Source organism: Mesocricetus auratus, unplaced genomic scaffold (assembly GCF_017639785.1).
Source record: "Mesocricetus auratus isolate SY011 unplaced genomic scaffold, BCM_Maur_2.0 Super-Scaffold_100014, whole genome shotgun sequence".
In the NCBI taxonomy this organism is placed as follows: domain Eukaryota; kingdom Metazoa; phylum Chordata; class Mammalia; order Rodentia; family Cricetidae; genus Mesocricetus; species Mesocricetus auratus.
The window spans coordinates 32,438,942-32,462,818 of record NW_024429197.1 but is presented as its reverse complement, the minus strand read 5'-3'; the positions used below and the strand labels follow the sequence as shown (position 1 = coordinate 32,462,818).

The 23,877-nt window shown below is 47.7% G+C and overlaps 2 protein-coding genes across 3 annotated transcripts in view; both read right to left on the bottom strand.

Moving 5' to 3' along the window:
- Positions 1–122: 122 nt before the first annotated feature.
- Positions 123–15,471, bottom strand: Ttc4 (tetratricopeptide repeat domain 4). Of its 2 annotated transcripts, XM_013114983.3 has the most exons (11): positions 15,284–15,470; positions 14,637–14,754; positions 12,981–13,142; positions 11,090–11,167; positions 9,078–9,202; positions 7,675–7,761; positions 5,859–6,076; positions 5,358–5,439; positions 2,965–3,047; positions 1,262–1,354; positions 123–1,154 (listed from the first exon to the last, which is right to left on the bottom strand). In XM_013114983.3, the coding sequence occupies exons 1-11, from the start codon at positions 15,392–15,394 to the stop codon at positions 1,139–1,141; spliced, it is 1,173 nt and encodes a 390-aa protein (XP_012970437.1). In that variant the 5' UTR covers positions 15,395–15,470; the 3' UTR covers positions 123–1,138. The 2 variants fall into 2 exon arrangements, with proteins under 2 accessions (XP_012970437.1, XP_005072234.1); XM_005072177.4 differs by having other exon boundaries at positions 123–1,354; positions 15,284–15,471.
- Positions 15,472–16,889: 1,418 nt separating this feature from the next.
- Positions 16,890–23,877, bottom strand: part of Mroh7 (maestro heat like repeat family member 7) — a 39,149-nt gene continuing 32,161 nt past the window's right edge. The window contains exons 20-23 of the mRNA XM_005072176.4: positions 23,565–23,687; positions 20,071–20,173; positions 17,849–17,911; positions 16,890–17,295 (exon numbers count right to left, since the gene is read on the bottom strand). Of these exons, the coding sequence (XP_005072233.1) occupies positions 17,051–17,295; positions 17,849–17,911; positions 20,071–20,173; positions 23,565–23,687 (534 nt within the window). The 3' untranslated portion in view covers positions 16,890–17,050. The remainder of the gene's footprint in view (positions 17,296–17,848; positions 17,912–20,070; positions 20,174–23,564; positions 23,688–23,877) is intronic.

The following is a 23,877-nucleotide window of genomic DNA, read 5'->3' as shown; positions in this document are numbered from 1 at the left end:
GAGGCTGGATTTACAGGGACCTGCCCTGAGAAAGAAGCTGCACTGGTCTCGCTAAATTTTCCAGACAATTTTTCTTCCAGAAATGAGGATGCATACAACACAAGACCCCGAATTAGCCCATCTGAAGGACACCAGCTGGTTTCAGTTTAATGATATATTAGTTTTGCTATGGTAACAAACACTCCCCAAATCTCAGTGTTTACTACAAAAAAAAAAACTGCCTTTTACTTTACAATCAGTGGCTTTAGGTCAGCTTTTGCTCAGACACCCAGACTGAGGGGATGCTCCCATTTGAGAAATGAGGCCTCCTGGTAGAGGGACAAGAACACAACCTACTCGCCCCCACTGTGCACTGCTCCTAGGCTTCTGTCAGATTGGCACAAGTCACATCTACTCATAGCCCTTGCTCCCTTTGGGAGATGGGGGGGGCACTGTAGGAAGCCACTCAGCTACAGGAAAGCACACAAAGTCTCTAGGATGAACAGCTCAGGACAAAACCACCTACAACAGACAAAGACTTTCAGGATCAAAAGGCATAAAACCCTAGCCAGGCACAGTGGTGCACACCCTAACCCAGCATTCTGCTGCTGAGGCAGGAGCATAACTAGAGCTGAGGAACTGGAGAAACATTTGGGCTACTGTCTGGTCTGTTGTAGTTCTCACACTGGGAGGGGTCAGGGGAACTGGTAGACTTGTGAGACATCCTGAGGATCCCAGTTTGTGCAGTCATTAATGTAGAAACAGGATGTGGCTTCGTGGCTCCAGTCACCTCATGGCACCAGCAGTATCCCTTATGGCTCTCCTCCATTCTGGTGAGACAACTGGACCAGTTTCATCCCTACAGCCTCAGAATACTATGCAGGGTTGGTTACTGCCCTAGAGGAGTGCCTTCCATATGTGTCTGATGCCACAAAGGTTAAGACTGTGGTTGCGCCCTGAAACTGTCTACAGGCCAGGGAGTCACCGAGGCCAGCTGGTCTGGCAACTGCAGCAGATGCTCCTTCAGAGATGGACTCCAAGGATGCTCTGACCAGGGCAGAGCTGTGAGTCTGAGGAGGGTGAGGCCCAGCCGGAGCCCAGCACTCAGCCAGACAGGCTGAGGTTCAGGGAGGTCAGCAGCTTCTTCCCCGGCATGAGGCTAGGAACCACTGTCCCTGGGGATAGAGAAGTGATGGACTCTAGGTCTGTCTGGATGATCCAAGTGTAGACTCCAGGCAGAGGAAGTCGAGGGAAGGATCCCAGGGTCTGGCTCCCACTTTACCTGTGTACCCTTTTCCCCTGAAGATAATTCTTGCAGAAAGGAGAGGATCCTACACAGACCAGGAATGTGGGTGTAAGGGCTTTCACAGAGTACCTGCAGGGAGCATGACAGAGTGATTAACTGGATTGTTCTCTCCGTTATCCACCAACCTTCCCAACCATACTCAAGGTGAACCTTCAGATACACATAAACAACAAAATACAACTCAGCACATTTCTGTCTGGTTGCTCATCAGTAAGCATGATAGTTTCCCCTTAAAACTGACACAACCTCTAGATCGGCCCTCTGGCATCAGGCACACAGGGAACTAAACATAAAGAAGAGTACAACAAGCTATCAGTTAATTCACTCCCTGTTCCATGAGTAACTGGGGTAAGCCAGGTTCTTACTAACTTGAAGTTACAGTCTATATCCCCAACAAGCCAGGTTTGGTCACCTGTTTCCATTGTGGCCACACACACACACACACACACACACACACACACACACACACACACACACACCTTTTTCACCTATAAAAAATAAACAGAACTATTAATTTTGCCCTTTTAATTGTTTTCTTGAGAATGAGTGGCCAAGTCTGGTTTCTTGAGGTATAGACTATGACTCCAAGTTTAGTAACAAGGCCCTGTGTTAAGATATACTTTTTGGAAATGGGGAAGAATGAGACTCAGGCTTTTAAAAAATACTGAGTAACTGTTAACAATAGGAAAATGAATTGCTGAAATCATGTCCCTAGCCAGAGAAGCAATGAGCAGGCCTTGAGAAATGGCCTCCACATCCTTCAAGCCAAAGCACACTAGGTACTCCTGGACACCCTTCCATGTCAACTCCTTCCCATCTGTCCTGAGCCTCCCTCCAATCCAACCTCTCCCACCTTGGGCCTCACCACCCGACAGGACATTCAAATCTGATATTCCTCTGTACACCTTCCTTGAATTCATCTCTGCAAGTCCATTCACCATCTGGGATAAAGTCTCGTTTCCCTAGTGGGACAGTCAAGTCCATGCTCCATGAATGGCGCTAACTCAGCTCTCCAGTCTCCATGCTTACACACTCAAGGCCCCTCTCCCAGCACAAATGGCTTCTATTCAGGTGCAAAAACCCTTTGCCTTACTCTTCTTCACTTTGCTCTAAATTGGAGAAAATGACCCTAAAAGTGTTAACTCCCTCAGGGTATTCTACAGAAGCTGCTGAGAGGCCACTGGAACCCTGCTTGCTGCCATTGCTGATAACGAAGACATCCTCCCTCAGCAGGCTGCACCACATCTACAGGACACTCTGACCCCTGCTTGCATCCTGACTAGCAAGTTCCCCGGAACCATGTACCCATCCTGCAGGTGAAGGGAGAGCCCAGCAAGGCAGAATGTGCCCAGAGTCACACAGATAGGGAACCAAGGGTGTCTGCAATGCTTTTTCCATATAACAGTGTCAGGAGACAAGTGCAATCAGAAAGTGAGAGCTACCCCAGCTGCCTTCAGTTACAAAAGCCAAACAGCTTTTCCATTCTGAGACCAGGCCACTCACTTCCCCTGGCCTGGGCTGTCATGTTTGTTTGTCACTGTTCTTCAACCTCTTTGGCCAATGTCTTGACTTAATGGGCCAGGTCAGTCGGTCCCACTGGCTGCCTTCTGCGATGGCTGTGTGTCAACGAGGAGAGGAGCTGACCAGACATTTCCCCATCATCCCATGGAGGTACTCACCTGGGGTGCTGCAGCACCTGCAGCAGAGTGCTCCTGGGGGATACCTGGTATAGTTCTGCCCTGTCCTCATCCTCGAAGTACACCTGTGACATTAACCAGGAAGAGAATCAGACACAAGCAGGGCTTAGCCCTACACATGCCATGGCAATTCTGAGGGAAACTTAGGATGGCAACTTCTACTAGTGGAATATCTGCCACCTCCACAGGACTGCAGGCTCAGGGACAGCAGCCCTGCTGTGCTACCAGGAAGGCTGCATTTTTCATAGCTTGGGGAATCGCTCTTCGTGTCACCCAGGCAGTAAAAGGCCTGTGTGGCCTTCAGTTTAGTCCCAGTGCCACAGGAGTGAAGAGGAGAAAGCACAGCGATCTGACACAAAGGGAGAGCCAGAGCAGTAAGAAGGGCATGTGTACTGAAGTCAGAGCAGCGTGAGGACATCTCACAGGGAGGCAGGTCAGAGCTCAACCAGGAGAGGCAGGCACTCATGCCGGGAGCCAGCCAGCCTGAGCAGGATGAAAAGGCTTCTTTGGAAGCCAGGTAGCCTAGGCAGCAAGCTGGAACCCAAGAGCAGTGAAAACAATGCCACATGTGTAGGGCAGAGCGAGCGGTGGGGGAGCATCAGGCCCCCAGCAGACGGAAGAGGATCTATAAGGCCAAATCTGAAGAGAGGCCCACTGGCCAAGACTAGCACAATTTGAACATAAGCAACCACACTAACAAATTGTAACTCATTGAATGAAAGAGGAAACCATAAATCCACTGAGTACAATAACTGTTGGGCTATTGAGATGGCTCAGTCATAAAGGTACCTGCTGCCAAGCCTAATGACCTGAGTCAAGAGCCTACAGACAGAGGTCAGAACTGGCTCCCGGAAGTTGTCTTCTGACATCCACATGCACGCACACGAGTGTGCGCATACACACAGACACACACACAAATGTATGTTGAAAGTTTGAAAGCTAGTGATATCTTCCTATCAGTTCAAAGAGCCTCCTATGAAATATTAATTGTAAAGTACACAGCGTGACTATGCAGTAGAGTCCTGGTGACCCCTCCTTGGTCAGGTAGCCAGAGTGATTGTCATCAAGAACAGGGCACTGAGAGCCCACCTGGTATGTCAGAGAGAGTACACAGCATCACTCCTGTAACAGCCCAGCCACACATACAAAGACCAAATCCAGTCACAGGAAACACAACACAGCAGGAGACAGACAACACAAACAAAAGCTTTTCAGGGTCAGGGCAGGGACAATAAAGGACACAATCAATTCATTCTGTGCTCCTGGAACAAAAGGAATCTTCCTGGGAAAATCTGTGGACCCTGAATAGAGCCTGAGGGTTAGGCTGTTGTCAGCAATCAATGCCAGTTTCCTGATCTTGACAGCTCTTCTGAAATCATGAAGACATGTCTTTCCTGATCTTGACAGCTCTTCTGAAATCAGGAAGACATGTCTTTCCTGATCTTGACAGCTCTTCTGAAATCATGAAGACATGTCTTTCCTGATCTTGACAGCTCTTCTGAAATCAGGAAGACATGTCTTTGTCTATAGAAAACATGTACAAAAGTGGTTGCTGGAATATTCAGGAAACATTTCATTACTCAGTAAACTCTAGTTATGACTTATTTTAAAAATCCTAACAATGGATCAGACATTGGTGGGGACGCCTTTAATCCCAGAGCTTGGGAGGCAGAGGCAAGCAAATCGTTCAAGGCTAGCCTGGTCTACAAAGTGAGTTCCAGGACAGGCTACAAAGCAATGCAGAGAAATCCTATCTTGAAAAACAAACCAACAAACAAAATTCTAACAGTGGAATATTATTCAGCCTTACAAAGGAAGGCTCACATATGCTATAATACAACTTACTCCAGACCATAGTTGAACCTTGAAGACACTATGCTAAGCGAAATAAGCCAGACACTGTACTTCTGTTTAAATGCTGTCCCAGTGCGGTCACATTCATAGAGAAAGGAAGAAGAACAGACAAGGGCAGGGACGGAACATGTTTGTTTGATGAGTGCAGTATTTCAGTTTGGGAAGACAGAAAGTTATAGAGAGGGATAGTGGTAATAGGTGTATAACAGTGTGAATGACTCAACTGTGGGCCTAAATGGTAAAATGCTAAATATTACAATGTATATTTTACCAGAAACACTGTAATCACTCAAGGGTCAGTCAGCACATAAAAGCTCTTGATGAACAAGGCTGGTGTCCTGAGATCAACCCCCAGAACCTACCGAGGAGAAAGTCAACACCCAAAAGTTGTCCACTGACCTCCACATGTACTATGGCAAATCACACACACACACACACACACACACACCTTTTTAAAACACTCAATTTCTGTATATACTCTCCCCAAATCCCTCAGAGGAATGAAATAGAACTTTTCTTACCTCCAAATTATCCGGGTGATATTTCTGTTCTGAGTCCCAAGAGGGTGCTTCACTAAACATCGCCGTGAGATGGTCAATAAACCTAAGGGAGGAAGATGTGCTTCCTGGGTACCAACATTCCATCTACATTCCCCATCAGTCCCTGGACACCAGGTCACAGAGAAAAATGATGCACAGCTTCACAAAGTACGCTTACCCTACTTTGACAACAGTGCGAAAATATAAAGGTTTTCACTTGTCTAGGACATAATCTTTTTAAGCATTAACCCTTTGAAATCACAAACACACACTTAAATTACATGCCTATACTACCTAAGATGACTCACCAAGGCATTGACGAGGCAAGACCTGTGTTGCAAGGTCGTAAACAGAATCACACAGAGAAGCCTGTCAACCTGCTAGAAGATAACCTCTAAGTTACTCTCTTCCTGACTCAGCAAAAGCATGTTTGTGGATCCTGGCGAGTCAGCAGGAGGAGCCATGAGCTAGTGGAGTATGTACCTGGAGTCCTCATGAAAAGCAGAGATGAAGTCGGACTGCGCATACTCTGGGTACAAGAACAGCACAGGCCAGCTCAGCCTGCCTTCGTTATCTAGACTGAGCCTGGCTCCGCAAGGGTTCTCTGAGCTGAGCCCATCCAAGAAGATCTCAGCTGGACCATCGGAGGCTGAATCTTCATCTTTACCCACCGCTTCAGAGGTCAGCCTGATGTTCCTCGCCTGGATTAAGACAACACAGGCACAGATTATCATGTAGGGAGATGCAACACATATCACTGAAATACACCCTCGCCCTATGAGCTTCCTTAGGGCCCATTCCACATAACCCATCCTAGCTGTCCTGGCACTCAGCAGACATCGCAGGCTTCACTTACTTTCACTAGGAATCTGTCGTGTATTTGGCTCTGGACATGGTTCCCTGTCCTCAGGGCTGTCTGTGGTCTAGTGGGAGCAGCTATGGAACAGTTAAACAGAATGTAGGAAGTGGCAGTATCCGACAGTCCTGAGCCTTGGAGAGTGGCTTTGAAAGGCAGAAAAGGCATCAAGCAACCCACCCCAAAGATGAGCACATGCAAAAGCATAGAGCAGGGTAAGCACGTGTTGGTACAAAAATACAAACGTTCCCATTGGGAAGAACATGGGATGCTAGCAGGAAAGCCTGACTTCATCCTGACTCCTTACTGAAGTACCAAGGTTTCTAAGGTTAGCACATCTGTTGAAATCAAAATTAGTTTTAATAATATCCCCTAAAGCAGGAGTCAGCAAAAGCTGTTCTTTTCTTTGAGACAGTCTCATGTAACCCAAGTGGGGCTTGACTTTCTGATCCTCCTGTCACCGGCTTCCAGGTGCTGGAATTAAAGCACGTGCCACACATCTGGCCTAATGTTTTTTAAAGATTTATATTTATGTGGTGTTTTGTCTGTATGTGTGTCTGTGTGAGGGTGTCAGATCCCCTGGAGCTGGAGTTACAGACAGTTGTGTGGTGTTTTGTCTGTATGTGTGTCTGTGTGAGGGTGTCAGATCCCCTGGAGCTGGAGCTACAGACAGTTATGAGCTGCCATATGGGCACTGGCGATGGAACTGGGTACTTTGGAAGAGCAGCCAGGGGTCCTGACCACTAAGCCATCTCTCCAGCCCCCATATTTAACTTGTGTTAAAGGACTGCTTGTTGGGCGAGACAAGTGAGGTACACTTTAGCAGTGTTAAGTTCTCAGAGTTAATAACTGAAATGGGTGCATAACATCAGTGAACACAGAATAAAAGTACAACCTTAGTCCAGGAGGCATCGTCTGTGAAGGCAGAGCAACATCAAGTGGGAGACTAGCGGGTGTAAGGATGGAAGAAGACGTGGGCCGGAAACATTCACTTCATGTAAGACCTGGCTTGGCCACAGGGCCTCCTAGACTACACTTGCTTCAATGCAGGACAGGGAGGATCTAATCGTCATTAGTTAGAGTGGCTTCCTAAAACTGCAGCTCTCTCAGGTTGTAACCTAAGTTGTAGTAAGAGCAAGGCCCAGGATCTGACACCCGTAAGCTGTGTGAGATTTTCTCGTCCAAGGCTAGAAAACCAGGAACAAGAAAGCCCTGCCCGGATGGCTGCTGTGAAAATGGAACGAGAGGATGATTAGCCCAGAGCATGCACTCGTATGCTGCTGAGACCAGCAAAGGCAGGGGCAGAGCTGACCGAACCTGGTGGTCTGACTTCAGAACCTGGGGTGAGCACAGGTGTGAAGACAAAGTGTCCCAAGCAAGGTTCCTGGCAGGCTTCACACAATCGGGGACTTCACACTTGGGGCCTAAGGTTTGAGAACTTACCTTGATGGCCTGCAGGAGAGCCTCATTCTGACTCTGTTCCTTCTTTTCTTTCAACCTTGCTTTCCTCAGATCCCTCTCTTCCACCCTCTGGAAATAAAATTCAGATGCTATCAGCTCCAGGGATCTCTTCCTCCACCTTCCCCCAGCCTGCAGGACTATATCCGGTCTCTGCACAAGCCAAGTTCAGGGATTGCCAGAGGCTTAGTAAACATGCACAAAGCACACAGCCAGTGTCAGCAGAAATGTTAAGCCTAGTTCTTAAAAGAAAAACAAAAACCAAGCTGGGTGTTGGTGGTGCACACCTTTAATCTCAGCACTCAAGAGGCAGAGGCAGGCGGATCTCTGTGAGTTCAAGGCCAGCCTGGTCTACAGAGCAAGTTCCAGGCCAGTCTCCAAAGCAATACAGAGAAACCCTGTCTCAAAAAACAAACAAACAAACAAAAAAACAAAACCCTTAGTTCTTGTCCCCCAGAAACTCACAATCCACTGAGGATGATGCCAAGTAAAGGCAAGTGACCAGGTGTGTCACCCTGATCCCTGGTGGTGTGGACTGAGTGCAACACATGGGGTGACTGATTCTGCCCCCAAAGTGGGCCTAGGCAGCTGAGGAAGACGCCACCAATAAAGGAGAAAGAGCATCTCCATTTAGGGACCCCGATGGAATAGACAGGTACTGCGTGAACCCCAACTTCTCTGATGTGGCTGAAGAACCTGTTAAAAACACAGGCTCTACATTCTGCAGTTAAAGCCTAGGAGAGAAAATCACCACCACTCTATTCAGTCTGGCAGAGAGAGTTCAGATTGTCTTCCCTGCTCACTCCCCGCCCCCAGTATGTCCAACACCAGCAGCTCCTGCTTTCCCTCTTGGGCTTACAGTTGACAGGAATCTGCCAAGGTCTGCTACAAAGGGAAAAGAGCAGATATTTTAGGCTTTGCACATCATGTGGTCTCTGTTGTGTGTTATCTGGTTTTGTTTCTAACTCTCCTGAGAATGTGAATACTGCTTAGCTCATTTCACCTTCCTAAAAACATTCAAGGCACACATTATACTCTCCATTTTCAAAGCCGGGACTGAGAAATATCAGAAACTTGTCCAGCGCATTTCAGCAGTGGCAAAGTAGTATTCAAACTCAGATTTGTAGAAGCATCCCTCCTAGAGCTCTTGTCTGGGATGTTCCCCCTCAGCCTCATTCAGACAAGTAAATTCCAGCGCAGTCATTAAGAGATTAGGCTTAGGCATCATCTCAGCAAATTCTGCCTGCTAGAAACCCCATTTATACCCTGCTCTTGGCAGAGCAGAGTTATATACCACTACTAGACTGCTAACATACACAGATATTCCCACAATGACTTGAGACACAATCTGAGGAATGCTAATTAGCTATGTATGGACAGTTACTAACCTTCAACTTGTCTGCTTTTGCCCTCACTTCTAGAAGCTTCTTCTCTTTGGCATCAATTTGTAGCCCCTCATCACACCAGTTCACAGCCTCAGCAAAGTGTTTCAGTTCAAGATGGCACATGGCACCTGCAGAAAACAGAGTCCTGAGGTCCTAGGAACATCATGCACACCTTAAATGAGCCCTCCTTCCCCACCGCGCAGCAGCCAGCCCAGGAGGGGAGGCAGGACAGGCTATTTATAGTTCAGTTCCTATAATGCAACAGCCCGTGGCAAAGAGCACAGGCACTGGAATCAGACAGAGCTGGACTAGCAAATGGCTGTCGATTTTAAATTATGTGTCTGTGCGTGTCTATGTGTGGGCATGCTCACAACAGTGCCTGCCTAAGGAGGCCAGAAAGGCTGACCAGCCCTGGAGCTGGAGTCTCAGGCAGCTGTGAGCCATTGGGAACTGCAAAGATGCTCTGCAAGAGATGTTCTCCTAACCCTGAGCGTGTCCCCAGCCCTCAGAGGACATTTACTATAAAGCAGGATTTCCACAGCTGCCAATCAACACCAAAGCCCAAGCACTGGGTCTCTTCAAATTTTCCTTTTTTATAGAGTCAGCTTTTTAAGCCGCTCCCCTTTTGTTTGGCTGGTTTGGGGAGTTGTTTTGTTTGCATTCTTGGATGTAACCTGAGGCACCTTGTGTATGCTAGGGAAGTAAATACTCTACCACTAAACTACATACCTTGATTCTAGTTCCAAAAAATTTTTTTTAATTTGTTTGTTTTTTCGAGACAGGACTTCATTGTGCAACCCTGGCTGTCCTGGAACTCACTCTGTAGCCCAGGCTGGCCTCAAATTCACAGACATCTGCTGCCTCTGCCTCCCAAGTGCCGGGATTAAAGATGTTTACACCGCCTCTGGCCAGCTCTGAAATGTTTTTATGTGATCATGTTCAAGAGTTAACCTCTTTTAGGCTTTTCATAGAAATTTAAAACATCAAAACTTTATTATAAAGGCTTGGCTGTCAAAGACTCGACCCCCGGACAGGTGAGATGGAGCAGCAGGTAAAAGCACTTGCTGCCAAACCTGATGACCTAAATTCTTGGAGCCCATGTGGTAGGGGAGGAGCCTTCCCTTGAAGGCTGTCCTCTGACCTCCACACACAGAATACATTTTCTTTTTAACTCTAACTTCATCATCCAGATATGAACAAACCAACACTAAGAGCAGATGCCCAGCCAAGGTCATACTATAAGGTAAGGCTGACAATGACTCAAAGAGACTAATTCCCCAAGACTGAACTCCACTGCCAATCCTGACTCAGTGCTTTCTGTCCTGTGGTTGAGGGACACCCGCCAGCCATGGGCATCTAAAGAGGTATAACTTGGATAGAGCAGGTTAAGCTGCTCATGGCAATGTAGGGAGGTTCAATACATGAAGAATGACATTTGCAAAGCATCCCCTGCTCAGAGAAAAGCTGGCATATAAAGTAATAAAGCACTGTTACTACAAAGGTCAGACCACAAGACGGAAACAACGAGGAAACAGCCCGGTGCCAGAGCTCTTTGCAAAGGCCTAGAACTTATCTTTTAATTAATTTTAACATGGCATTTGAATATCTTGCCTTTCAATCAGCAAAACTGGGGAGAAAATCAGAGTGTGCTGTGTCTTAATTAATTTTATCCTTTACTAATTTAAAATGAGTTTCAATTTCATACAAACACACATAAAGGGTAGAGCCTTCTGAGAAGTGCTGAGGGCCAGCAAGGAACGGGACGTCTCATCAAGTCTGCAGGACTGTGTGACTCCCCGGCCCCAGCGCCTCAGGAGCAAAGCTTTCCACGGCAGTTTTTGGTGCCGAATGCCGGCTTTTCCACAGTGATGACCACCTGCGGCTCACAGAGACTCACCTCTTACTATGGCCTTCAGGTGGCCAGCGCCTCAGGAGCAAAGCTTTCCACGGCAGTTTTTGGTGCCGAATGCCGGCTTTTCCACAGTGACGACCACCCGCGGCTCACAGAGACTCACCTCTTACTATGGCCTTCAGGTGGCCCGGCTTTAGCTTCCTGGCAGCTAGGACATCACTGAGCGCAGAGCGAAAATTGCCTAACAAAATGCCAGAAAGTAAACGAACAAGTTATGAGAGCAAAATGATTCCAAAATACCACGGCAGTGACAAAGACGTTTCTTGCACAATTTTCAAGAATTCAGAACTGAACATATTTCTGGAATAATACAGTTATGCTCATCAAATCCTAAAAAGTTCACAATACTGGATGAATCAGAAACGACTAGTAAGCACATGAAAAGATGTCCAGTGTCACTAGTGGCTGGGAAACTGAAGTCAACGTGAAACTGGTGAGGACATAGACAAGAACTGTCCCAGATAATTAGAGAAGAAATTAGCACCATTTGAAACAACAGTTTTCTTCTAGAAATTATCCTCAAAAATACTTGAGTAATGTGTAAGGATCAAAAAGAGGAACAAGAGAGCTCCACTATTTCCCTCTGGTGCTGAGATCTGAGACAGGGTTCCACGAAACTACCCAGGCTGACCTCAAACTTGGGATCCTCCTGCCTCATCCAGGATCCCAGAAACTAACAAAGGCACTTACAACACAGAATGCACTTTGAAAGCTAGAAAGCAAAGGGATGGGCTTGAAACCAGAAAGCAGAAGGAAAGCCCTGGGCTACCAAGTCACATTACAGAAGGAATAAGCACTTGGGACTCCGTGTTACCGGCACTGGGCCTCTGCAATGGGAGCAGAGGCAGACTGGAAGGCCAGCACACTTCCAAACGTCTTTCCCTCCACTGGTACCCAGCCCTCCCCAGACCTGTGGAGAGACCAGAGGGTTCCTCTAGACACAAAAACAGAGCCTCTGGACTGGAGCCCCAGGCACAGTGGAGAGCCAGTAAATGAAAAGCAGGCATAGAGCCCTCAGCCCCACTCTCCCACTTGGTTCCAAGAGCATCAGCAGTCACAATTTCCAAAGAGAAAACAGTACACAGGCCTGACCTGGCAGTGTGGCCCATGTCTTTAATTCCCAGCACTCAGGAGGCAGAGGCAGGAGGATCTCTGTGCATTTGAGGCCAGCCTGGTCTACAAAAGGAGTTCCAGGACATCTAGGGCTACATAGAGAAGCCTCATCTTGGAAAACAAAATAAATAAATAATGACAGAAAGAAAACAGCACACAGAATTTAAGAAATTTCCTAGATCCACCTGCCTCTGCCTCCCAAATCCTAAGATTAAAGGAATAAGCTACCACTCCTGGTGTATATTCTTCTTCCCTTTTCTTTTTTTTAAGATTTGTGTGTGTGTGTGTGTGTGTGTGTGTGTATGCACACATGCACACCAGCCAGCCAGGCATGCATGTGTGGGTACTCATGGACACTGGAAGAGGGCATCAACTCTGGAGCTGGAGTTGTGCCTGTGCAAAGCACTTGTGAGCAGCCTGATGCGGGTACTGGGACCTGAACTTGAGGTTCTCTGGAAGAGGAGCAAGGGCTCTTAACAGTTGAGACACATATCTCTTCAGCCCTATAAGTACATTCCTCAGAAATAATAAAGTTGGGCTGAGGAGACATGTCAGTCAGTAAAATGCTTGCTGTACAACATGGGGACCTAAACACAATCCCAAGAACCCCCACAAAAATGCTAGTTGTAATCCCACACTGAGGGGAGAAGTAGTGGAGACGAGTTAGGTCAGGCAGCCTAACTTTCTCAGAAAGTTCCAGGCCAATGAGAGACTCTGTCTCCAAAAACAGGGTAGACTGTGCCTGAGAATAAGCCCGAGGTTAACCTCTGCCCTGCACATACACACCCACCCAACTATAAACACACACACACACACACACACACACACACACACACACACACACAGGAAAAGGAGCTAACCAAGTCATAACTAGTACTTACCGAGATAGTACTGTGCTGCTGCCCGGTTGGTATAAAGGACAGCATTTAAATCGGAGTCTACACACTTCTTCTTTAATCCTTCAGTGTAGGAAACCACAGCTTTCTTATAGTCTTTTTCTTTAAAGTAGTCATTGCCTTCATCCTTATAGGTCTTGGCTTGCTCTGCGAACGAAGAGAAGGAGAAAATAAGCATCACCAAAAGTCTGAATCATGAAGTAATCTAATATTGTGCAGGTTAGGTTGTTGCCATCTTGACACAAGCTAGAGTCATCTGGGAAGAGGGAGCCACAAATAAAAAAATGCCTCCAGCTGGGCGGTGGTAGCACACACCTTTAATCTACACTTAAAGAGGCAGTGGCAGGCAGATCTCTGTGAGTTGGAAGCCAGCCTGATCTACAGAGCAAGTTCCAGGACAGGATCAAAAGCTACACAGAGAAACCCTGTCTGGGGGAGGGGGGATGCCTTCATCAGATTGGCCTATCTTGGGCATTTTTATAGATTAATGATTGATGTGGAAGGGTCCAGCACACTATGGGCGGTGCTACTCCTGGCACGTGGTCCTGGGTGTAGGTAGGGGAAGAAGCCAGTAAGCAGTCTTCCTCCATGGTCTTGGTCTCAGTTCCCACCTCCAAGTCCCTGCTTGAGGTCACCTCCTTCATAATGGACTGACTATAACCTGTAAGCTAAAATAAACCCTTGCTTCCTCAAGCTCATCTTGGTCAGTCTTTTAGCACAGCAAGGGAAGGGCAGACTAACACATGTATGATAAATGAAAGAGATGGAACCAAAAGAGAAAGAAAAATCCAAATTAATAGTATGACAAAATGGGCACAATGTCTCTCTTATGCACAATGTCCCGAACAGTTACAACCTTAGGATGTATGTTACTAATTTTTGTTGTTTTGTTTTTCAGGACAAAGTTTCTCTATGTAGCTCTGGATGGCCTCAAACTCAGAGATTTACCTGCCTCTGACTCCTGTGTGCTGAGATTAATGGTGTGTGTGTAACCACTGTGTGGCTGTGAGTGCTGTTTTTGAAAGGGGGAAAGAAAGATGGCCTAAGAGCTGACTCAGCAGGTAAAGGCACCTGCCCCCACGCTTGACAACCTGAGTTTCAGCTCAGGAACGTTTGTAAAGGTAAAAGAGAAGTCACACCACAAAACAAAGCTGTTCTCTGACCTCCTTATGTACATACGTGTGTGTATACACACACACACACACACACACACACACACACACACACCCCATAAGCTCACATGCACAATGTATCCTAGTTTTTAAAGAACTTTAAAAGTCTTTTTGAGGAAATTATACTATTCCTTTTCTTACATTTGTTTCATTCACCAAGATGCAAATTTCCCTCCTCTTTCTGGCAACAACCTACACAGCCATTAAGATTTAGTTCAAACTTCAGACCCACTGTGAACTCACTCCTGCTCCTGTAGTGCTCCAACAAGTGCCCACTAATGTAGCAGTATACTTGTTGACACTTATCACACATATTCTGATTCTTTAGAACAATTCAGAACTGTGTACATTTAGACGGTATCTAAAGAAGAACGAACATATGGCCTGAATAGTGACAAATTAGCCATCTAACTCATAGTTTACCTCAACTCAACAAAGACACAAAGTAAACCCTAGTCACATAAGATACCTTCTGGAGATCGCTCATCATCAAAAATAATTGACTGAAGGCAAGCCAAGTCAGGGAACTCCTTGGGATCTATTTCTGATGGTGCTTTCTTCATAAATAGGGGGATCTTGTCAAATTCCTATATTTCGAAGGAATAAAGCACATAATTAGCAGTGTCTGCTGAATTAGATCCAATCCCAGGACTCAACGTCCAAGTCTTTTTCTCCGATCATGACTGCAACTCCCCATGATTGGCTGGATCTATACAGGCTCCAGTTTCTGCGGTGGCAAACTAGACTTCAGAGTTCTCAACTCTCCAAGGATGGTCGTAATCGCCTTCAACGGAGCTCTCTCACGATCCTGACCTTTCTCTGTCTCCTTTCCTCTTTGCCCTAACCGTAAGTGGCAGGATGCTGCATGGAAAGCAACTTTACACGGGAGGGACCCAGCTCAAAGAACTCAGGAGGCCGATCCAATAGAAAAACCTGGAGGTGGTGGGTCACAGGGCTGACTGCCAAACCCTGTGGTCTTAAGTGCACTGACCACTCAGACCCTACATACGCCGAGGCAGATGGCTTCTGGCACTCAACTGAAGTCACTCGTCCTTTGGCGGCGATCAAGGCACGAGGACCACGCTCCTACCCCAGCGGGACCCCCGGGACTCCCACCTCCTCCCAGTGGTCCTCGCGGAAGCCGCCGCGGTAAGGTTGGCTCTGGAACTTGTCCAGGAATGCGTCCATGGAAGTGTCATCCGCGGGGTCAGCGTCGGAACTCTCCATTGCAGCTCGCGACTCCAGCTCTTGAATCCGGGGGAACCAAGAAGTGTACTGCTCCTTCCGGCGGCGAGGGTGTCCTTCCCTCTAATGTCCCGGCTGTGTGTTTCCCTGCCTCTTTGGTTCCGTCGGTCTGTGGGCGTGGCCTGACAGGGGCGTGGCCTAACAGGGAGCTCCACCGCACCTAGGGAGAGCCTGCCTAGCCTGCAGTCTCCTGGCTGTAGTTTGGTAAGCTCCCTTTTGTATCTGAACCCTCCACATCCTCTCCAACCCTGATGGTTTTTGTCTTCTCTATAAATGTTCTCAAAAGGTGAATTCTTAGCCAAGCCTGATGACTTTTTTTTTCCCTGTAATCCTAGCACTTTAGTAGGAGAATCACAGGTTCAAGACCAGGCTAGACTACATAGCAAGACCCAGTCTCAAACAAAACAAGATTTTTGTTCACACAGATTTTAGCATACTTTTCTTCACTCAACACGAGGCTTGAGGCCCCGTGGAGCTAAGTACATCCCTACCTCAACTACGCAAGACTCCATGGGCTTACCCTCCGGCCTGACTCTTCACCTCACCTCATAAATAACACCACAGCAGACGACTTCATAAATGTCCCTATGGGCCTGTGGGAAGATCACCCCAAGATGTATGCCTACAGGTAGAATCCGTGGGTTGTGATTATTCCTAAGCTCACCACTACTGACCAGTGAAAGACTCTTGCTCAGAATGGCCGAATCAATCTACTGGTGTACCAGCAGGGCCCAGGGTTCCTACATCCCATGAGGAGAGAGTCTCAGTCGTCATCTGCTCATATATCAGCACCCCGCTGTGCCTCCCCCTGCCCTCTGGATGAAACTGTCTCCTTGCACAGCCTCCATGGCCTCAGGCCTGGCACCGCCCTTTTTCTAGGTTCCGTATCACTGTGACTTTGAAGATGGTCTTTGGTCCCATGTACCCTGCTCTCCACCCATACATCCCCAAACCTCCTTGAGAAGTCTCTGCTCTGGCACCTCAGACTCCAGCTGACTCACACAACCTCCGGATGTCACGGTCCCCAGACCTCCCTGCTGAGCTCAGCCTTAGAACTTTTGACCATTTAGATGTGGGGGCTGTCCTGCATACTGTAAGATACTTAACAGTGTGCCCCGACACCTGGTTTCTACCTACCAGAGGTTAGTAGCATTGACACCTTCAGGTAGCAAAAACAAAAATGTCTTCAGATAGTTTTGCATTAGTGGTAGGCAATTATTGGGCAAAGACCCAAGGGTGAGATTCAGAGGCCAGGGTTCTTGAATATGAATGATATAAGTGGGAGAGCCTTTTCTGTCTCTTTCCCTTTCTACAAGGAAGGGCCGTCTAAACCATCGCCCCTTCTGCTGTTTTCACTGGAGAAGGGGAAACTGAGATGTCCAGGGGACCACCTGTGTGGATTCGGACAAGTCACTTCACCTCTCTGTGCCTCGGTATCCCAATATACAAAGTGAACAAAACAGCCTGCACACATCCGTCAGTGTCAACTAAATCAACAAATGTAGGCCATGCTCTTTTCACAGACTTGTCAGAGTGATGGCTACCCAGGGACCCGGGGCATCTCTCACGAGGAAGCCATCTGAATGGAGAGGTTGACCATATAGTATTTACAGTGATCTGACCGGGGGCTTTGACATGTCACTGCTTCAAAGACATTTTCCAGGAGCTCAGTGCCTGCATGATCCAGGAGCGTCGCTGGTGGGAAGTGGGCAGGTTCTCAGAACTGGGGCTCCAGCGGTGTGTATTGGATGGGTCACACACCCATAAGTCCCCATGCGGAAGCGGCCAAGAATTCCGCCAGTAACTGGCCATAATGTGGTCCTGGGCCTGGGCCGCATAGATACACACTGATGCTTCTGAATCGTGTCTCAAGTTCTCCAGAGCTGGGTTGGAGAAAGAGAAAGGCCACTTGTTTAGACTAGGTTCCTCACTCAGTAGAGCCCCATCCTCCCTTCCCAACTCCTAGCCTTGGCGTAGACACCCCTCTATGAGGCACCTTCCCAGCCCTTCAGGTCACTGTGTCTTTCAAAGCTTGTATGATTTTTTTTTTGTTCTTACGAGACAGGGTTTCTCTGTATTGTTTTCGAGGCTGTCGGTCCAGCCCAACCTCGAACTCACAGAGATCCGCCTGCCTCTGCCTCCCGAGTGCTGGAATTAAAGGCGTGCGCCACCACCGCCCGGCTTGCACTACATGGTTTTGGGTCTTGTTTTTGAGCCACACTGTCTTAATGAAGTCACAAACTCCCCAGGATGCTGTGCATCCTGCCTCTGGGTGACCCCCACAGTAGCTAACATTACACTCACTATAGATAAAGCTACAGCACATCAGGTCTGAAGACTCTTGCCCTGGCCCATGCTGTCCTCTTTTCCTGTCACCCACTGAGATTCTGCTCATGGTCTCCCTCAGCAATCTCACCTACCCAGGCTGGGACTTACTGGCTTTCACTTCATTCAGCCGTTCTTCAGTCATGATGTTCTCCATGCAGGGGACCAGGGACCCTGGATAATCCAAGAGGAGAAGGTGTCCACCTTGATACCTGCTCCTCACACTCTTGGACCAGATGGCCCCAGAGAATCTGCCTGCCCTCTTCCGGCCCCGTAGAGGTCATGAAAGGGGGGCTTCATTATGACCCAGAGCAGATTCTCAACAGGAGTCCCAGAGAGGTGTTGGTCCAGTGGGCGGGATCAAATCAGACAACACAGGATCCTGGATGCAGGCAATTGACAGTGCCACCCTAGGCTGGGCTTCAGTTTCCTTGTCTATGACATGGAAAAGTACTGCCTCCCTGCCCAATTTCCCCAGGGAATCTGAACCTCTCGTACACCTGTCAGCCATGGCTGCAAAGGACCTCTGAGGTGTCCTTGCTCCATGTACCTGACTCCCATCATACCTGGGTCCTGGTTACACTCCACCCTTCCCAGAGCCCCTTAACTCATGTGTTTTCCTGGAGAGTTCCTGTTCGTCCTTGTATGTTAACTTCAGAGAATGGCTCTCCATGAAGTCCTTCCTGACCCTGACCCAGGCTGAACCTGGGGCCTACCTAGAGTCTCAGAGACTCAGTGAGTTTCCTATCAGTATACACTGGGTCTGGATACACTGGGCCTGTAAGCCCTAGGTCCGTCTGCTCTGGGCCTGTATACACTGAGCCTCTATACACTAGCTTATAAACACTGGGTCTGTATACACTAGGAATATTTATATTAGGCCTGTATACACTGGGTCTGTATACACTGGGTCTGTATATACTGGACCTCAATACACTGGTTCTATATATACTGGTTTTGCTTTACTTGTGATTTAAAAATCATATTTATTTGTTTGGGGGAGCTAAGGATTTAGCTCTGGGTCTTATGCATGCCAAGAATGTGTCCTACTACTAAGCTACATCTCCAGGGCCTGATTTATGAATCTTTATCTCCCACAAGACTATAAATTTCTTAATCTGATATCCATTTGGAGGGTGGAGTGGGAGGGAAAGTTTCTGAGGATCCTAAATTAATATGCAAATTTTATGCATATATGCATTTTCTAGGCAAAGTGTTCATAATTTTCTTCCAAATCTCACGAGAGGTCTATATCCCAAAAGTGGTATGAAGGTCTTCATTGTTCCAGAAGTTGATTGTAGGCAGAAGTGGGCTGTGCTCAGCATTATTGTCTAGGCACGGGCCTTGGCATTAGGTGTTAAACATTAACATTTTTAGAAGTAATTGGCTTGGAGCAAGATTGAAAGAAACCGCATGTGAGGAGCTGCCTCTGTGTAACCCCTTAGTTCAGACATGTGCCATGTGTCCTAGGCCTCGCTCCTCTGTCCCAGCATTGATCATGTTAGTAGTCCCTCACCCCCCCCCACACACATCTCACCTGCCCATCTCACTCCCACCCACCGCAGCGGCTCTCTGTTTCTCTAACCTAATCAGCATGCCAGATAAAGAGCAGGGAATCATCTGCTAATAAACCAATGAAGGGATGGTAGGAGCATGGATGGATGGGATGTACGAATGGATCAATTGATTAGTGGACGGATGGGTGGATGAGTAGATGGATGGGTAGACAGGTAGGTGGGTGGGTTGATGGATGAATAGGTGATGGGCAGATGAGTGAATGATGGACAGATGAGTGGATAGGTAGATAAAAGGATGGGAGAGTGGAATACATATGTGCATATATATCGCATATATGATGAGGAGATAGGTAGATGAATTAGTGGATGGATGGATGAATGGGTGGGAAAGTGGATGGATTAGTGAATGGATAGATGGATAGATGGATGGATGGATGAATGGGTGGATGGATGGATGGGTGGATGGATGGGTGGATGGGGTATGAGAAAAAGCAAATGAATTTAAAACATACACTAAAAAGAAGTGTCATTTTACAGAGGTCGTCACCTCCAAGCCTCTCTGCAGTAAGGTCTCTTGACCCTGGTGCAGGGACTGTGATTATTTGGGCAGGGGAGAAAAGAAATGTAATATAGCAAATGTAGGAGAGTGGGGTAGGAGAGGCAGCCCCAGATGCCATTAGAAGGGTCTTAAGAAGAATCCTGAGCAAAGAGAATCTGTAATTGGTCTTTCCCCCCGGAGATTGGGATTCTGGGAAACTCAGATTGGAACTCAGGCAGAGGCTTGGCAGTGGGACTTATTATTCCAGAACAGGTTACCTATGAAGATGACAGAGGCCTTCCGGAGGGAGGCCCGTGGATTCTTGGCAAACTCCAGGCTCTGGCTGAGGAAAGTGAAGACGCTGTCTCGGTGAGAGTTCACCTGGAGTGAAGAGAAAGCGCTAAAGTGCTGGGCCACTACCTCAAAGTTAGGGGCAACTGTTCTACCTGCCAGCACTGCCCTGACCCGGCTCCTCAACACCCCTGCTGCCCGGATCTTTGCCAGAGGCCCCCAGGGCTCAGACTCTGTCTTCTTTTATCTGACTGAAATCATCACTTCTAATGGCATGCCAGCCCGGGTCTCCTATCAATCAGTCGGTCTCCTGGTGTAATGGAGGAAGGTTCCACATTGCAGACCCCACACAAGCATGCAAAGAGCAGCTGGACTAGCCAGGATGAAAGACTGGAGCTACAGAGCAATGAGGAATTAGCTGGAGGACTGAGGAGGCTCAAAAGACAGGCACAAAGGAGGCATCCTCTTGCACTGGAAAGTGCAGGCGTTCACTCGTGATTGGTGCTGAAAAAGCCGTGCTTTGTGCAGGAGAGCCTGACAGAGACCAGCAGGATGGCCCTGAGAGAGCTGGGAGCAGTTGTTCAGGTAGGAGGCTACTGAGAGAAAGAAAACTGATCTACTCCCTCTCCTGTTGACAACCTCTGCAGGCCAAGGCCAAGGTCTGAACTCCCAGGTCTGGCAGGCAAAGCCCTTGCAATCGTACTGAGTCTTCATTTAACTGCCTCCACTGTCACACTCACGTTGCTCTGCAGCAACAGCCCTAGCCAGCTCTCTGCCCTGTACGGGGATTGCTCCTATTTAGCGTAGCCTTGATGGAAATGTAAATCGTACACTTGATGAGGGTACATGAGACTATTTATTATGGGGAGGTAGTTACAAGAGAAACCGGCAACCCGGGTTAGTCTCAGCAGCTTTCCGAGACCAGACCGGAACCCCGAAAAGAGACCTAGTGCCTCTCTGCACAACCCTTTATTCCCCACTTCCGTATGCACCTGTAGCCACACCCAAAATGGGTGTGGTCAGCAACACAGGTGCCTAGGTCTCTCCCTACATACCCTCCCCTCCCCATCTGACAAATTGCCTCTCATCCTTCAAGTGTCAGTTCAGATGCTAACTCCCACTGAAGCCTCCAATGACTCTCAGGGAGTGCTCATTCACCATTTTTGTTTGTTTTGTTTTGTTTTCAAGACAGGATTTCTCTGTGTATAGTCTTGGCTGTCCTGGAACTCGATGTAGACCAGGCTGGTCTGCCTCTGTCTCGAGTGCTGGGACTAAAGGCGTGTGCCACCAATGCCCGCTATCTTAATGCTTCTGCAGCATCTTGTACATCCTCAGCCATGGTACCCAGAACTGTAACTGTTAATTGCACACCCTTTCCCCCCATTGAATGTGGAGCTCTTCCAAGATAAGGGAACCTTTCCCTCTGCTCAGAGTCCTCAGCACCCTGGACAGGACTTGTATTGGGGCTGCTGACCAGAAACCGCTAAAAGGGTGGTTCCCAGCCTGTGGGTCTCAACCCCTTTCACTAAGACCATTGGAAAACACAGTTACTTACATTAAGATTCATAACAGTAGCAAAATTACAGTTATGGAGTAGCAATGAAATAATTTTATGGTTGGGGGTCATCACAGCATGAGGAACTGTATTAAAAGGTCACAGCATTAGGGAGGTTGAGAACCACTGTCCTAGACGAATGAATGACCTATAGTTGATTAGTTCATTGATTAACAATAAGTCACTGGTCTCTTCTTAAAGCTACAACTAGAGGTTAACTTCCTTGTATTCAATTTTTTTTGAGACAGGGTTTCATGTAGCCCACCCTGGGTTCCCGAATGCACCACCACACACCATCAAACAGCACCGCACCCACACCACCAAGCTGGGGTTATGGGTGCTAAGGATCTAGCCTAGGGTCTCAGGCATGCTAGGCAGTTACTCTACTAAATGAGCTGCAGCGCTCAGCCCAAGAACTTACCTTTCTTGGAAGCAAGGAAAGCAAGGAGAAAGTGGGAATCCAGAGGGATCCACCATGGAGGTACAAACTGACAATCACAAACCCCAAATGGTCTACAGAGCAGTGCCGAGCACAATGTATATGGGTGTTTTGTTTTGTTTTTAGACAGACTCACTCTATAGCACAAGACTCAAACTCCTAGCAGTCCTCCTGCCTCAGCCTCTCATGTGAATGTATATATGGGGTGTGTGTTCACAGGCATGCACTAGCATACTCCTGTCACTAGAGATACTGCCTGCGAATTTCCATTGCAGAGAAGGGAACCAAAAGGCCAGGCATGGTGGCACGTGTACGAGGAAGCCCAAGGACAACCCCTGCTGTTGTTCTTTGGGTGCCATTCACTTTGTTGTTTTGTTTTCTTTTGAGACAAAGTCCCTCATTGGCCTGGAGCTTACCGAGTAAGCTGGGCTGCTTTTCCAGTCAGTCCCAGGGATCATCCTGTCTCTGACTCCCCACTGCTCAGAGTACAAGTGTGTGCCACCACACCAGGATGTTTTTGTTGTTGTTGTTGTTTACATAGATTCTTGGGAATTGAACTCGGGTCCTTGCGTTTGCAAAACAAGCACTTTACCAGTTGAACTTACCAGTTGCCTCAAAAGCCCTCGAAATAAGCTAAATTGACTGTTAATGTCTTGCAAGAAAAAATGTAGACTTCTATCTTTTCTTGTGGCAAGAGGGCTGAATTAGTGAGCCCAGACCCTATACTCCTGCCTTTGATGGAGTGTGACTCTCCTGACTCCCAGGACACTCTACTTCCATGTCACAGAGGTCATTGTCTACCAAGTGATCAGCCACTGCAGGCATGTGAATTAATGATCTTAGCAAACATTTCTTCAACACATCCTTTTCCCTCTGTAAAATGATGGTAATAACACTAGGTGCTGATTGCAGAACCCTTGAGCTCAAGTGTCACTGTTAGCAGGGGTTTCTGACTCAGTCTGACAACCATCTGTTCCTTTGGACATTTGTGTTGGGTGGGGGTACTGGTAGCCCCCCAGGTTTCACTTCAAATGGGAAGCGTTCATTTATGGACATAGCTGGGCTGAAAACTGCCAGCACCAAGGTCATGCCTCCCCCTTTTTTTTTACCATGCCTGGGACCCACACACAGCTGGATGCCAAAGTATAAAGATCTAACCCCAGCTATGCAAAGGGCTCATGCCTGTGGCCCTAGCTATCTAGGAAGCTAAGACAAGAGTATCACTCAGCTCTTAAGAGTTCAAGGTCAGCCTGGACAACATGGTGAGACCCTGTCTCAACAATAAAAACAAACGAGCCGACCCCCCTGGTGCCTGTTTGGAAAAGTCAGTGCAGGATTGTCTGAGAACTCGAAAACCACGGAGGTGAAGGCCCAAGAGCCAATGGCTTGGAGGAAGTAATGTGAACTGCCAGTCAGAATGCGGAACAGATGACTTCTGGTCTCCAACACCCTTGGAAAGAGTCAGTAAACTTACAGGAAGCACTCACAAGATACTTGCAAATTTTTGTCACCGTCTGTAGGTGGTTTTCCCAGGGCTTCTGGCTGTAAGCCCTTTTTGGCAACTCCCAGTTCATGAAGCAAGAACATCGGAACAGGGTCTTCACACATTTCTGCAGACCAATGGGAAGAAAATACCAGCAGTGTGGAATTCCAGGACAGCAGACCTCCGGGGGTGGGAAATCCATGTAAAAACAGGATTTGGGGGCTAATGAGATGACTTAGTGGGTAGAGGGGTTCACCACTCACACCTGGCAGCTTGAGTTCTGTCCTCAGAACCCATGTAGAGGTAGAAGGACAGAA

Coding starts and splice junctions, on each gene's coding strand:
- Ttc4 (XM_013114983.3), bottom strand. CDS start 15,394: ATGGAGAGTTCCGACGCTGACCCCGCGGATGACACTTCCATGGACGCA. Junction 14,755..15,283: donor GCGAGGACCACTGGGAGGAG/GTGGGAGTCCCG, acceptor TTCGAAATATAG/GAATTTGACAAGATCCCCCT. Junction 7,762..9,077: donor CAAAAGCAGACAAGTTGAAG/GTTAGTAACTGT, acceptor TTTTATTTCCAG/AGGGTGGAAGAGAGGGATCT.